Raw genomic sequence first — 15,318 nt, forward strand, 5'->3', positions numbered from 1 at the left:
GGGATGTGTCTCAGTATTTACAGGGGGGTCCCTGGGGTTGTGTGTCAGTATTTACAGGGGGGTCCCTGGGGTTGTGTGTTAGTATTTACAGGGGGGTCCTGGGGAGAGTATGTCAGTATTTACAGGGGGGGTCCCGGGGGGAGTATGTCAGTATTTACAGGGGGGTCCCCAGGTGGAGTGTGTCAGTATTTACCGGGGGGGTTCCTGGGGGTGCGTGTCAGTAATTACAGGGAGGTTCCTGGGGGTAGGTGCGTCAGTATTTACAGGGGGATCCCCAATGGGGAGTGTGTCAGTATTTACAGGGGGATCCCCAATGGGGAGTGTGTCAGTATTTACAGGGGGATCCCCAATGGGGAGTGTGTCAGTATTTACAGGGGGGTTTCAGGGGGAGTGTGTCAGTATTTACAGGACGGTCTCTGGGGGGGGAAGTGTGTCAGTACTTAAAAAGGGGCCCCTAGGGTGACTATGTCAGTATTTGCAGGGGGTCCCTGGAGGAGTGTGTCAGTATTTACAGGGGGGTCCCGGGGGGGATGTGTCAGTATTTAAAGGGGGGGGGTCCCGAGGGGGCGTGTGTCAGTATTTACAGGGGGGCCCCGGGGTGGGGGGGTGTGGATTGTGTCAGCATTTACAGGACGATCTCTGGGGGGGGGGGAGTGTGTCAGTATTTACAAAGGGGCCCCTAGGGTGACTGTCAGTATTTACAGGAGGGTCCCTGGGGAGAGTGTGTCAGTATTTACAGGAGGGTCCCTGGGGGAAGTGTGTCTGTATGTACAGGGGGGGTCCCTGGGGGGAGTGTGTCAGTATTTACAGGAGGGTCCCTGGGGAGAGTGTGTCAGTATTTACAGGGGGTCCTGGGGAGAGTGTGTCAGGATTTACAGGAGGGTCCCTGGGGGGAGTGTGTCTGTATGTACAGGGGGGGTCCCTGGGGGGAGTGTGTCAGTATTTACAGGAGGGTCCCTGGGGAGTGTGTGTCAGTATTTACAGGAGGGTCCCTGGGGGGGAGTGTGTCTGTATGTACAGGGGGGGTCCCTGGGGGGAGTGTGTCTGTATGTACAGGGGGGTCCCTGGGGGGAGTGTGTCTGTATTTACAGGGGGGGTCCTGGGGGGAGTGTGTCGGTATTTACAGGAGGGTCACTGGGGGGAGTGTGTCTGTATTTACAGGGGGGTCCTGGGGGGAGTGTGTCGGTATTTACAGGAGGGTCCCTGGGGGGAGTGTGTCAGTATTTACATGGGGGGTCTCTGGGGGGTGTGTGTCAGTATTTACAGGGGGGTCCTGGGGGGAGTGTGTCGGTATTTACAGGAGGGTCCCTGGGGGGAGTGTGTCAGTATTTACAGGGGGGTCTCGGGGGGAGTGTGTCAGTATTTACAGGGGGGTCTCGGGGGGAGTGTGTCAGTATTTACAGGGGGGTCTCTGTGGGGGGGGGGGGGGGGGGTTGTCATTACTTACAGGGGTGTCCCGGGGGGAAGTGTGTCAGTATTGACAGAGGGGTCCCTAGGGGTGACTATGTCAGTATTTACAGTGGGGCATCCCGGGAGGAGTGTGTTATTATTTATAGGTGGGACCCGGGGGGTGTGTCAGTATTTACAGGAGGGTCCCCAGGGAGAGTGTGTCAGTATTTACAGGGGGGTCCCCGGGGGAGTGTGTCATTATTTACAGGGGGGTCCCTGGGAGGTGTGTGTCAGTATTTACAGGGCGGTCCCGGGGGGAGTGTGTCAGTATTTACAGAGGGGTCCCTAGGATGACTATGTCAGTATTTACTGAGGGGTCCCTGGGGGGAGTGTGTCAGTATTTACAGGGGGGTCCTGGGGGGAGTGTGTCAGTATTTACAGGAGGGACCTGGGGAGAGTGTGTCAGTATTTACAGGGGGGTCCCTGGGGAGAGTGTGTCAGTATTTACAGGGGGGTCTCTGGGATGTGTTTTGTCAGTATTTACAGGGGGGTTCCAGGGGGAGTGTGTCAGTATTTACAGGGGGGCCCCGAGGGGGAGGATTATGTCAGCATTTACAGGACGGTCTCTGGGGGGGGAGTGTGTCAGTATTTACACAGGGCCCCTAGGGTGACTATGTCAGTATTTACAGGGGTGTCCCGGGGGGGAGTGTGTCAATATTTGATGGGTTCCCTGGGGGGTGTGTGTCAGTATTTACAGGGCGGTCCTGGGAGAGAGTGTCAGTATTTACAGGGGGGTCCCCGGGGGGAGTGTGTCTGAATTTACAGGGGGTTCCACGTGGCGGGGGGGGGGGGGGGGGGGGGGGGTGGGGGAGTGTGTCAATATTTACAGGGGGGGTCCCCGGGGGAGAGTGTCAGTATGTACAGGAGCGACCCTGGGGGGAGTGTGTCAGTATATACAGGGGGCCCTTGGGGGAGTGTGTCAGTATTTACAGGGAGGTGCCCAGGGGGTAGTGTGTCAGTATTTACAGAGGGGTCCCTGGGGAGAGTGTGTCAGTATTTACAGGGGGGTCCTGGGGAGAGTGTGTCAGTATTTACAGGAGGGTCCCTGGGGGGGAGTGTGTCTGTATGTACAGGGGGGTCCCTGGGGGGTGTGTGTTAGTATTTACAGGGGGGTCCCTGGGGGGAGTGTGTGTCAGTATTTATAGGGGGGTCCCTGGGGGGAGTGTGTCAGTATTTACAGAGGGTTCTCTGGGGGGTGTGTGTCAGTATTTACAGGGGGGTCCTCGGGGGAGTGTGTCAGTATTTACAGGAGGGTCCCTGGGGAGAGTGTGTCAGGATTTACAGGAGGGTCCCTGGGGGGAGTGTGTCTGTATGTACAGGGGGGGGTCCCTGGGGGGAGTGTGTCAGTATTTACAGGAGGGTCCCTGGGGAGAGTGTGTCAGTATTTACAGGAGGGTCCTGGGGGGAGTGTGTCAGTATTTACAGGAGGGTCCCTGGGGGGAGTGTGTCAGTATTTACAGGGGGGTCTCTGGGGGGTGTGTGTCAGTATTTACATGGGGGTCTCTGGGGGGTGTGTGTCAGTATTTACAGAGGGGTCCCTGGGGAGAGTGTTGTCAGTATTTACAGGGGGTCTTGGGGGGAGTGTGTCAGTATTTACAGGTGGGTCCTGGGGTGTGTGTGTGTCAGTATTTACAGGAGGGTCCCTGGGGGGGAGTGTGTCTGTATGTACAAGGGGGTCCCTGGGGGGAGTGTGTCAGTATTTACAGGGGGGTCCCTGGGGGGAGTGTGTCAGTATTTACAGGGGGGTCTCTGGGGGGTGTGTGTCAGTGTTTACAGGGGGGTCCCTGGGGAGAATGTGTCAGTATTTATAGGGGGGTCCCCTGGGGAGAGTGTGTCAATATTTACAGGGGGGTCCCCCGGGGGGGCGTGTGTTAGTATTTACAGGGGGGGGGTCCCTGAGGGGGGGAGTGTGTCAGTATTTACAGGAGGGTCCCTGGGGGAGAGTGTCAGTATGTACGGGGGGGTCCTGGGGGGAGTGTGTCAGTATTTACAGGGGGATCTCTGGGGGGTATGTGTCACTATTTACTGGGGGGTCCCCTAGGGGTGTGTGTGTCAGTATTTACAGGGGGGTCCTGAGGAGAGTGTGTCAGTATTTACAGGGGGTCCCTGGGGGGAGTGTGTCAGTATTTACAGGGGGGTACCTGGGGAGAGTGTGTCAGTATTTACAGGTGGGTCCCTGGGGGGAGTGTGTCAGTATTTACAGGGGGGTCCTGGGGGGGAGTGTGTCAGTATTTACAGGGGGGGTCCTCGGGGGAGTGTGTCAGTATTTACAGGAGGGTCCCTGGGGAGAGTGTCAGTATTTACAGGGGGGGTCCCTGGGGAGAGTGTGTCAGTATTTACAGGGGGGGTCTCTAGGGGGTGTGTGTCAGTATTTACAGGGGGGTCCCCGGGGGAGTGTGTCAGTATTTACAGGAGGGTCCCTGGGGAGAGTGTGTCAGGATTTACAGGAAGGTCCCTGGGGGGAGTGTGTCAGTATTTACAGGTGTGTCCCTGGGGGGGGGTGTGTGTCAGTATTTACAGGGGGGTCCTGGGGGGAGGTGTGTCAGTATTTACAGGGGGGTCCTCGGGGGGAGTGTGTCAGTATTTACAGGAGGGTCCCTGGGGAGAGTGTCAGTATTTACAGGGGGGTCCCTGGGGAGAGTGTGTCAGTATTTACAGGGGGGGTCTCTGGGGGGTGTGTGTCAGTATTTACAGGGGGGTCCTCGGGGGAGTGTGTCAGTATTTACAGGAGGGTCCCTGGGGAGAGTGTCAAGTATTTACAGGGGGGGTCCCTGGGGAGAGTGTGTCAGTATTTACAGGGGGGTCTCTAGGGGGTGTGTGTCAGTATTTACAGGGGGGGTCCCCGGGGGGAGTGTGTCAGTATTTACAGGAGGTCCCTGGGGAGAGTGTGTCAGGATTTACAGGAAGGTCCCTGGGGGGAGTGTGTCAGTATTTACAGGTGTGTCCCTGGGGGGGGGGTGTGTCAGTATTTACAGGGGGGTCCTGGGGGGAGTGTGTCAGTATTTACAGGGGGGTCCTCGGGGGAGTGTGTCAGTATTTACAGGAGGGTCCCTGGGGAGAGTGTCAGTATTTACAGGGGGGTCCCTGGGGAGAGTGTGTCAGTATTTACAGGGGGGGTCTCTGGGGGGTGTGTGTCAGTATTTACAGGGGGGTCTCTGGGGGGTGTGTGTCAGTATTTACAGGAGGGTCCCTGGGGGGAGTGTGTCAGTATTTACAGGAGGGTCCCTGGGGGGAGTGTGTCAGGATTTACAGGGGGGACCGGGGGGGAGTGTGTCAGTATTTACAGAGGGGTCCTGGGGGGAGTGTGTCAGTATTTACAGGAGGGTCCCTGGGGAGAGTGTGTCAGGATTTACAGGAAGGTCCCTGGGGGGAGTGTGTCAGTATTTACAGGTGTGTCCCTGGGGGGGGGTGTGTCAGTATTTACAGGGGGGTCCTGGGGGGAGTGTGTCAGTATTTACAGGGGGGTCCTCGGGGGAGTGTGTCAGTATTTACAGGAGGGTCCCTGGGGAGAGTGTCAGTATTTACAGGAGGGTCCCTGGGGGGAGTGTGTCAGTATGTACGGGGGGGGTCCCTGGGGGGAGTGTGTCAGTATTTACAGGGGGATCTCTGGGGGGTATGTGTCACTATTTACTGGGGGGGTCCCTAGGGGGGAGTGTGTCAGTATTTACAGGGGGGCTACAGGGGTGTCCCAGGGGGAATGTATCCATATTTACAGGGCCGTCCCCGGGGAGAGTGTGTCAGTATTTACGGGGGGGAGGTCCCCGGGGGAGGGAGCGTGTCAGTGTTTACAGGGGGGATTACAGGGGGGGTCCCTGGGGCATGCATGTCTGTATTTACAGGGGCGTCCCCAGGGAGAGTGTGTCAGTATTTACAGGGGGTTCCCTGGGGGTTGTGTGTCAGTATTTACAGGGGGGTTCCCTGGGGGTAGTGTGTCAGTATTTACAAGGGGGTCTCGGGGGTATGTGTCAGTATTTACAGGGGGGTCCCTGGGGGAAGTGTGTCAGTATTTACAGGGGGGGTCTCTCGGGGGTGTGTGTCAGTATTTACAGGGGGGTCCTCAGGGGAGTGTGTCAGTATTTACAGGAGGGTCCCTGGGGAGAGTGTGTCAGTATTTACAGGGGGGTCCTGGGGTGTGTGTGTCAGTATTTACAGGGGGGTCCTGGGGTGTGTGTGTCAGTATTTACAGGGGGGTCCCTGGGGGGAGTGTGTCAGTATTTACAGGGGGGTTCCCTGGGGGGAGTGTGTCAGTATGTACAGGAGGGTCCCTGGGGGGAGTGTGTCAGTATTTACAGGGGGGTTCCCTGGGGGGAGTGTGTCAGTATTTACAGGGGGGTTCCCTGGGGGGCGTGTGTCAGTATTTATAGGGGGGTCCCTGGGGAGAGTGTGTCAGTATTTACAGGGGGGGTCCCTGGGGGGAGTGTGTCAGTATGTACAGGGGGGTCCCTGGGGGGAGTGTGTCAGTATTTACAGGGGGGTTCCCTGGGGGGAGTGTGTCAGTATTTACAGGGGGGTCTCTGGGGGGGTGTGTGTCAGTATTTACTGGGGGGTCCCTGGGGGGAGTGTGTCAGTATTTACAGGGGGGTCCTCAGGGATGTGTCTCAGTATTTACAGGGGGGTCCCTGGGGTTGTGTGTCAGTATTTACAGGGGGGTCCCTGGGGTTGTGTGTTAGTATTTACAGGGGGGTCCTGGGGAGAGTATGTCAGTATTTACAGGGGGGTCCCGGGGGGAGTATGTCAGTATTTACAGGGGGGTCCCCAGGTGGAGTGTGTCAGTATTTACCGGGGGGGTTCCTGGGGGTGCGTGTCAGTAATTACAGGGAGGTTCCTGGGGGTAGTGCGTCAGTATTTACAGGGGGATCCCCAATGGGGAGTGTGTCAGTATTTACAGGGGGATCCCCAATGGGGAGTGTGTCAGTATTTACAGGGGGATCCCCAATGGGGAGTGTGTCAGTATTTACAGGGGGGTTTCAGGGGGAGTGTGTCAGTATTTACAGGACGGTCTCTGGGGGGGGAAGTGTGTCAGTACTTAAAAAGGGGCCCCTAGGGTGACTATGTCAGTATTTGCAGGGGGTCCCTGGAGGAGTGTGTCAGTATTTACAGGGGGGTCCCGGGGGGGATGTGTCAGTATTTAAAGGGGGGGGTCCCGAGGGGGCGTGTGTCAGTATTTACAGGGGGGCCCCGGGGTGGGGGGTGTGGATTGTGTCAGCATTTACAGGACGATCTCTGGGGGGGGGGAGTGTGTCAGTATTTACAAAGGGGCCCCTAGGGTGACTGTCAGTATTTACAGGAGGGTCCCTGGGGAGAGTGTGTCAGTATTTACAGGAGGGTCCCTGGGGGAAGTGTGTCTGTATGTACAGGGGGGGTCCCTGGGGGGAGTGTGTCAGTATTTACAGGAGGGTCCCTGGGGAGAGTGTGTCAGTATTTACAGGGGGGTCCTGGGGAGAGTGTGTCAGGATTTACAGGAGGGTCCCTGGGGGGAGTGTGTCTGTATGTACAGGGGGGGTCCCTGGGGGGAGTGTGTCAGTATTTACAGGAGGGTCCCTGGGGAGTGTGTGTCAGTATTTACAGGAGGGTCCCTGGGGGGAGTGTGTCTGTATGTACAGGGGGGTCCCTGGGGGGAGTGTGTCTGTATGTACAGGGGGGTCCCTGGGGGGAGTGTGTCTGTATTTACAGGGGGGTCCTGGGGGGAGTGTGTCGGTATTTACAGGAGGGTCACTGGGGGGAGTGTGTCTGTATTTACAGGGGGGTCCTGGGGGGAGTGTGTCGGTATTTACAGGAGGGTCCCTGGGGGGAGTGTGTCAGTATTTACATGGGGGGTCTCTGGGGGGTGTGTGTCAGTATTTACAGGGGGGTCCTGGGGGGAGTGTGTCGGTATTTACAGGAGGGTCCCTGGGGGGAGTGTGTCAGTATTTACAGGGGGGTCTCGGGGGGAGTGTGTCAGTATTTACAGGGGGGTCTCGGGGGGAGTGTGTCAGTATTTACAGGGGGGTCTCTGTGGGGGGGGGGGGGGGGGGGTTGTCATTACTTACAGGGGTGTCCCGGGGGAAGTGTGTCAGTATTGACAGAGGGGTCCCTAGGGTGACTATGTCAGTATTTACAGTGGGGCATCCCCGGGAGGAGTGTGTTATTATTTATAGGTGGGACCCGGGGGGGTGTGTCAGTATTTACAGGAGGGTCCCCAGGGAGAGTGTGTCAGTATTTACAGGGGGGTCCCCGGGGGAGTGTGTCATTATTTACAGGGGGGTCCCTGGGAGGTGTGTGTCAGTATTTACAGGGCGGTCCCGGGGGGAGTGTGTCAGTATTTACAGAGGGGTCCCTAGGATGACTATGTCAGTATTTACTGAGGGGTCCCTGGGGGGAGTGTGTCAGTATTTACAGGGGGGTCCTGGGGGGAGTGTGTCAGTATTTACAGGAGGGACCTGGGGAGAGTGTGTCAGTATTTACAGGGGGGTCCCTGGGGAGAGTGTGTCAGTATTTACAGGGGGGTCTCTGGGATGTGTTTGTCAGTATTTACAGGGGGGTTCCAGGGGGAGTGTGTCAGTATTTACAGGGGGGCCCCGAGGGGGAGGATTATGTCAGCATTTACAGGACGGTCTCTGGGGGGGGAGTGTGTCAGTATTTACACAGGGCCCCTAGGGTGACTATGTCAGTATTTACAGGGGTGTCCCGGGGGGGAGTGTGTCAATATTTGATGGGTTCCCTGGGGGGTGTGTGTCAGTATTTACAGGGCGGTCCTGGGAGAGAGTGTCAGTATTTACAGGGGGGTCCCCGGGGGGAGTGTGTCTGAATTTACAGGGGGTTCCACGTGGCGGGGGTGGGGGGGGGGGGGGGGGGTGGGGGAGTGTGTCAATATTTACAGGGGGGTCCCCGGGGGAGAGTGTCAGTATGTACAGGAGCGACCCTGGGGGGAGTGTGTCAGTATATACAGGGGGCCCTTGGGGGAGTGTGTCAGTATTTACAGGGAGGTGCCCAGGGGGTAGTGTGTCAGTATTTGCAGAGGGGGGTCCCTGAGGGGAGTGTGTCAATATTTACAGGGGGGGGGGGTCCCTGGGTGGTGTGTGTCCTTAATTACAGGGGGGTACCTGGGGGGTAGTGTGTCAGTATTTACAGGGGGGGGGGGTCCCTGAGGGGAGTGTGTCAGTATTTACAGGAATAAGGGGTCCCTGGGTGGTGTGTGTCAGTAATTACAGGGGGGTACCTGGGGGGAGTGTGTCAGTATTTACAGGTGGTCCCTGGGGGGGTGTGTGTCAGTATTTACAGGGGCGTCCCGGGGGAGAGTGTGTTAGTATTTAGAGGGAATCCCTGGGGGGAATATGTCAGTACCTACGGTGGGGGGGGTCCCCGGGGGAGTGTGTCAGTATTTACAGGGGGGTGTTCCTGGGGGGAGTGGGAGTGTGTCAGTATTTACAGGGGGTTCCCGGGGGTGGGTGGGGAGTTAGTTGGGAGGGAGGGGAGTGTGTCAGTATTTACAGGGGGGTCCTGGGGGGGAAGTGAGTTACTATATAGAGGGAATCCCTGGGGGTGAATGTGTCAGTATTTACAGGAATCGCTGGGAAGAGGTGAGTGTATCAGTTTTTATACAAATCTATAGCTCGTGTGTGTACCAATTTATGTGACAATTTATCTAATTTATGGGACCAATGTCAAATGGAAAGTGTACAGTTCATTATAAACATTTAAGGACACCTACATAAAGATGTATTTGCTTTAAAATGAGTGTAATAGTGAAGCATCAAAATTACACTGGGACTTTGAAGGTTTGATTTTAAGTTTGAACGTTTTAGTTTTAATTACATAGATCCAACTTGCCCTTGAATTTCAGAGAGTATTCGATTTTAAAGAATGTAATTAACAGGGTAAAGGTGAATCAGGAAATGTAGTAATGTGGATTTCCAATATCCATGGATTGGGATCAATAGGTCAAAGAAGGGTCCTGAAGTTTGGGTAATGTGTTCATGTGGACAAAAGATTGGTTAGTGGACAGGAATCAGAGATTAGGGATGAACAGAGCATATACAAGTGACAGGATGTTCTCATTGGACTGATGCAAGGACTGGCACTCCAATTGCTTACAATCAATATCAATGACTTTGATGAAAAGGCAGAGTGATGTATCTGAGTTTGAGGATTATACAAAGCTAAGTGCGGAGACCACAGTATCTGCAAAGAGCTATTGGATGGAGTGTAACGTCAGGAATTGTGAGGTTATTGTTTGAGAATACGAATAGAAAAGCAGAATATGTTTGAAAGGGATGAAACTTCTTCATGTTGATGTTCAGAGCGAGCTAGCATGGAGGTAGAGCATGGCATTAGGAAGGCCAATGGCATGTACCCTTTATTTGCAATACAAGAATGCAGAAAGCATTTTACAGTACAACAGAGTTGTGGTGGGACCATCCCAACAATGTGCAATTTCCATATTGAAGAAAGGCTAATCCTTTACAGTAAAGGTTCAGGAAATTAGCCACTGGGATAAAGGACTCAGTGAATTGGGCCTGTACTCGCTGGTGTTCAGCTCAATGTGAGGTGACCTCATTGAAACATTGAAGATGATGAGGGGCTTGACAGGGTCGACACTGAGATGGGGGGTTTCCTCTTGGGTGGGACCATAGAACAAGGGGCACAGTCTCAGGATAAGGGGGGAATCACCGAGGGCTGGGATATGGAGACATTTCTTCACTCAGAGAGTTGTGAATCTTTGGAACCCTCCAGAAGGTGTTTCCTGAGTGTATTTACAGTTGGGATAGACAGATAACTTGTCTCCCAGGAAATAAAGAGATATGGTGAAATGGGGTCTCAGCACAAGGGGCCAAATGGTCTACTCTTAGATTTTTAGTAAAAGACAAAAGGGCATTGATTTCTCACCCAGTGAGTAGATGTGGTGTGGAAAGCACTGCCTGGAAATGTGGTACAATGGTTCAACTGAGCCATTCAAGCGGGAATTTGGAAAGAAACAATGTGCAGAGAAATGGCACAAAATCAGACTGCTCTTTGGAGGGCCAGTACAGAACATAATGGGCAAGTTTCTTTCTGCATTATAAAAATGCTGTGATTCTTTCTGATCTAGATCAGAAGTCACATAACATGACCTCATTGAAACATTGAAGATGATGAGGGGCTTGACAGGGTCGACACTGAGAGGGGGGTTTCCTCTTGGGTGGGACCATAGAACAAGGGGCACAGTCTCAGGATAATGGGGGAATCACCAAGGTTATGGTCCAATAGGTTTATTTGAAATCACAAGCTTTTGGAGTGCTACTCCTTCATCAGGTAAAGTGACGGGAAACACACAGGCACAGAATGTATTGGCAGAGAGATCAAAAGATTGTACAAATGGTGTGAGTGGAGTGTGACAGGCTGAACAATAAGTCTTTGCGGGTGATCAAAAGTGTCAGGCGGCGAGAGTACAGTGTCACCAGCTGAATAGCAAGTGAAGGGATGACCTATAATCCGATTAATTGAGGGTCAGAGATAATTACAAAAAATAAAGGTGGTGCTGGAGACCAACCAAATGGCTGGAATAACATGATAGGTATCAGAGTTACATTCTGGATTAGTGGTGCTGGAAGAGCACAGCAGTTCAGGCAGCATCCAAGTAGCTTCAAAATCGACGTTTCGGGCAAAAGCCCTTCATCAGGAATAAAACATGCTGAGGGTCTAACCAAAGTAACAAGTAATCCAAAACTGCACCAACTAATTAAGGTGGAGAGATCATAACAAATTATCAAGGCGATGGTGTCAAAACAGGACAGTAAGGAAGATTTTACAAATAGAGAACAGTGTGGTGGGGTTACATGTAGCGCGTCATGAACCCAAGATCATGGTTGAGGCCATCTTCATGGATATGGAACTTGGCTAGTAGTTTCTGCTTGGCAATTCTGTGTTGTTGTGTATCTCGAAGGCTGCCTTGGGTGATGCTTACCCAAAGATCAGAGGCTGCATGCCCTTTCCCACTGGACCTGTTCTCCATCTGAGGAGGAACATTTCTGTCTGGCCTTTGTTGCACAGTGTCCATTCATCCACTGCTGTAGAGTCTGCATTGTCTCACTAAATATACCAGGCATTGGGGCATCCTTGCCTGCAGCATATGAAGTAAAGAATATTGGCCGAGTCACATGAGTATCTGCCATGTATGTGGTGGGTGGTGTCCCCAGGTGTAGTATCAGTGTTGATGATCTCACATGTCTTGCAGAGGTCCCACGGCAGGGCTGTTTTATATTGTGGTCAATGTTGTTCTCCTGAATGCTGGGTAGCTTGCTGCGAACAATGGTCTGTTTAAGGTTTGGCGATTGTTTGAAGGTGAGAAGTGGAAGTGTAGGGATGGTGTTGACAAGATATTGGTCATCATTGATGACGTGCTGAAGGCTGTGAAGAACATGGCATACTGACTGACAAGGGGCACTCTATCAGTCATATCCTGTGTCTGTCTTCTGAGGAGGTCAAAGTTAGAAAGCACACTACACCAGATTATAGTCCAACAGGTTTATTTAGAGGCTCTAGCTTTCAAAGTGCTGCTTCTTCATCAGGTAGATGAAGGAGCAGCGCTTCAAAAGCTAGAGCCTTTAAATAAACCTGTTGGACTATAAACTAGTGTTGTGTGATTTTTAACTTTGACACCTCAGTCTAACACCGGCTTCTCCAAATGCTGAGGAGGTCATTGCAGTTTTTCACTGTGGCATATTGGAACTGGCAATTGATGGGTTGAGCATCATATCCCATTCTTATGAGGGCATCCTTCAAAATCTTTCGGTGTCTATTGCATTCCTCCTAGTCTGAGCAGATCCTGTGTATATGTCAGGCTTGTCCACAGACCCTCAGCCTGTGACTCTGATACCTATCATGTTATTTCAGACATTTGATTTGTCTCCAGAACCATTTTATTTTATTTTTGTAACTATCTGTCTCAATTAATCATACTATAGGTCATCCCTTCACCTGTTATTCATGTGTTGACACTTTACTCTTGCCGTCTGACACTTTTGATCACCTGCAGAGACCCGTCATTTCAGCGGGTCGACACTCCACTCACACCGTTTGTTCAACCTTTACATCTCTCTTCCTATAAATTCTGTGCCTGTGTGCTTCACTTCACCTGACAAAGGAGCAGCGCTCTGAAAGCTCGTGATTTCAAATGCAGAACAGCTTTGGGGAGTATTTTGTTTGGATAATCAAATGTTTGGATAACTGATCTACTGGCCGCACCCACGGAGAGCGAGTGTGAGACCAGGTTGCAGTTCCCCTGGTGATTGGCCAGTGGTGTCACATGTTCCCGTTGCTACGGTAACGCTGTGGTCCCAGATCCAGCTTCTCTCACTCCCATATTTCAGCTTTAATTTAATATGTAGCTATTATGCTGTGACACAGGATCTTTGTTTCAAATAGAGTATCACACTTCGAGTGATACAAGATGGAGCAGAAGATTTGTAAGCTCTCAGGTCTCAGGTTTTGTCATTGTTACAGTTTAGCCAAACATCAGGATCTTGAGATCTTGTTTGGATAATCCGAAATTTGGATAATCAAGGTTCGAATAACCGAGGTTGCTCTGTAAACCTGTTGGACTATAACAGGTCCACCCCAGTCCAACACTGACACCTCCACATCTGTCTGGTTTAGTTAGGGCATTAAAGGGAATTATAATACCTGATAAGATTTGCAAAGATAAGCTAATTCCTCTGGATTGGTGGGGGAGGGGTGGGGGGGTGCCACGGAGTGACTCGAGAACAAGGTTTGTGGGGTGGGCGGGTCCAGTGCAGAACCTGAACATTGGGGCCTGGGGCTGTTCAGGGTTAGCATCGAGTGGTAATTTCTCACAAAAGGGAACGGAAATTTGGAATTCTTCTCCTTCCCCCAAAACTCAAAACAAAAACCAAGTGATTGAACTGTGTCTGAGTGAGCATGAATCCTGAGTGTTAGCAGCAAACCACTGTCAGGAGAAAAAAAGTCAAACCAGAGATTCATACATTGTTGTTCAACAACAATTTTCAAGATCCTGGAGATTAAAACATCTGTCAACCTTCAACAATAGAATGAAAGAATAGGAAGAGAGGCTGAATGGCCTCCTCCAGGACACAGGGCAAAAGTGAGGACTGCAGGTGCTGGAGGTTAGAGTCAAGATTAGAGTGGTGCTGGAAAAGCACAGCAGGTCAGGCAGCATCCGAGTAGCAGGAAAATCCTCCAGGACACAGTTTGATCAACAGCCAGGGTGAGAAACATGGGAGCTCCAATCACATGGTTAGGATTACACATGTACTGGATGCATGCAGTTGGCAAACAATGGGAAGGTGATTGGCTGATTAGCATTTGGTCAGTGGCAGCCCAAGAGACAGTGGTTATAGAACGACATGCGTTTGATATCTGATCATCACCACAATTACCTTTCATTGACTGACAATTGACAGATCTCAGCCAACAAACCCGCTCTACAGAACGACAAACCAGACTTACGGCAGCCAGCAACCAACTGTTCATGAAATGCCGGTAAGAAATGTCACTTCCTGAAATCAGCTGGTTTCAGTCATTTCAGAGAAATGTAAAACCCAATGGAGTGAAATAGACTATTTATAGTTTCTGTCCAGTTTAACACATTCAACATAAGTGGGAGCTGTACCCCAGTGAGAGTCAGTGCGTGTGGGAGCTGTACCCCAGTGAGAGTCAGTGTGTGTGGGAGTGTACCCCAGTGAGAGTCAGTGTGTGTGGGAGCTGTACCCCAGTGAGTCAGTGTGTGTGGGAGCTGTACCCCAGTGAGAGTCAGTGTGTGTGGGTCTGTACCCCAGTGAGAGTCAGTGTGTGTGGGAGCTGTACCCCAGTGAGAGTCAGTGTGTGTGGGAGTGTACCCCAGTGAGAGTCAGTGTGTGTGGGAGCTGTACCCCAGTGAGAGTCAGTGTGTGTGGGAGCTGTACCCCAGTAAGAGTCCGTATGTGTTGGAGCCGTACCCCAGTGAGGGTCAGTGGGTGTGGGAGCTGTACCCCAATGAGGGTCAGTGTGTGTGTGGGAGCTGTTCCCCAGTGAGAGTCAGTGTGTGTGGGTCTGTACTCCAGGGAGAGTCAGTGTGTGTTGAATCTATTCCTTCCTTGGAGTAAGTCATTTTAAGAGTTTTTAAAGTGAGTCTCCAGCACACATTTGTTTATTTTGTGAGGGTGGGGAAGATTGGGTTGAGGGTGCGTATGGGGGACTGGGTTGAGGGTGTGGGAGTGGGTTGATTGTGGGGATGTGTTGAGGGTGTGGGAGGAGAGTGGGTTGAGGGTGGGGATGGGTTGAGGGCGTGGGAGGAGAGTGGGTTGAGGGTGGGGATGGGTTGAGGGTGTGGGAGGAGAGTGGGTTGAGGGTGGGGACTGGGTTGAGGGTGTGGGAAGAGAGTGGGTTGAGGGTGGGGATGGGTTGAGGGTGGGGGGGAGTGGGGGTTGAGGGTGTGGGAGGAGAGTGGGTTGAGGGTGGGGATGGGTTGAGGGTGGGGAGGAGTGGGGGTTGAGAGTGGGTTGAGGGTAGGAGATTTGTAGCAGATTGCGGTGGGTGTAATTTGCTCCCATCCTCATTGTTGCTGACCACTTGTCTTTCCAGACCAGTTACTTTACAGTATCTCAGAAACTTTCTGAACATTTAAGTAAGTGTGGGATGTACAAGGACCACGGATTTAATGTGGGCACGGAGAAGTCGCTGGTCACTGGACCAGAAAACCTGATCACATTCCAGGATCGGCTGAACTTTCATCGCTCCTATTTCTCCGCTGGTCCTTCCTACACCGATTAGGCAAGGCCCTGTGTCCACGCAAACTCCAAACTCAAACATATTGCTGCAGTGTCCAAAACACTGCCAACCCTCTGTGGAACATGTCATTCATTGTATTAAAAAGATTTATTCAAATACAAACTC

The 15,318-nt window shown here is 52.5% G+C and overlaps 1 protein-coding gene across 1 annotated transcript in view; it reads left to right on the forward strand.

Moving 5' to 3' along the window:
* The window catches only part of pierce1 (piercer of microtubule wall 1), a 28,656-nt gene extending 13,377 nt beyond the window's left edge, over positions 1 to 15,279 (forward strand). Inside the window, exons 2-3 of the mRNA XM_072565691.1 lie at positions 13,848 to 13,926; positions 15,007 to 15,279. Coding sequence (XP_072421792.1) covers positions 13,848 to 13,926; positions 15,007 to 15,195 — 268 coding nt within the window. The 3' untranslated portion in view covers positions 15,196 to 15,279. The remainder of the gene's footprint in view (positions 1 to 13,847; positions 13,927 to 15,006) is intronic.
* The last annotated feature ends 39 nt before the right edge of the window (positions 15,280 to 15,318 follow it).

Source organism: Chiloscyllium punctatum, chromosome 49, assembly GCF_047496795.1.
Source record: "Chiloscyllium punctatum isolate Juve2018m chromosome 49, sChiPun1.3, whole genome shotgun sequence".
Classification (NCBI taxonomy): domain Eukaryota; kingdom Metazoa; phylum Chordata; class Chondrichthyes; order Orectolobiformes; family Hemiscylliidae; genus Chiloscyllium; species Chiloscyllium punctatum.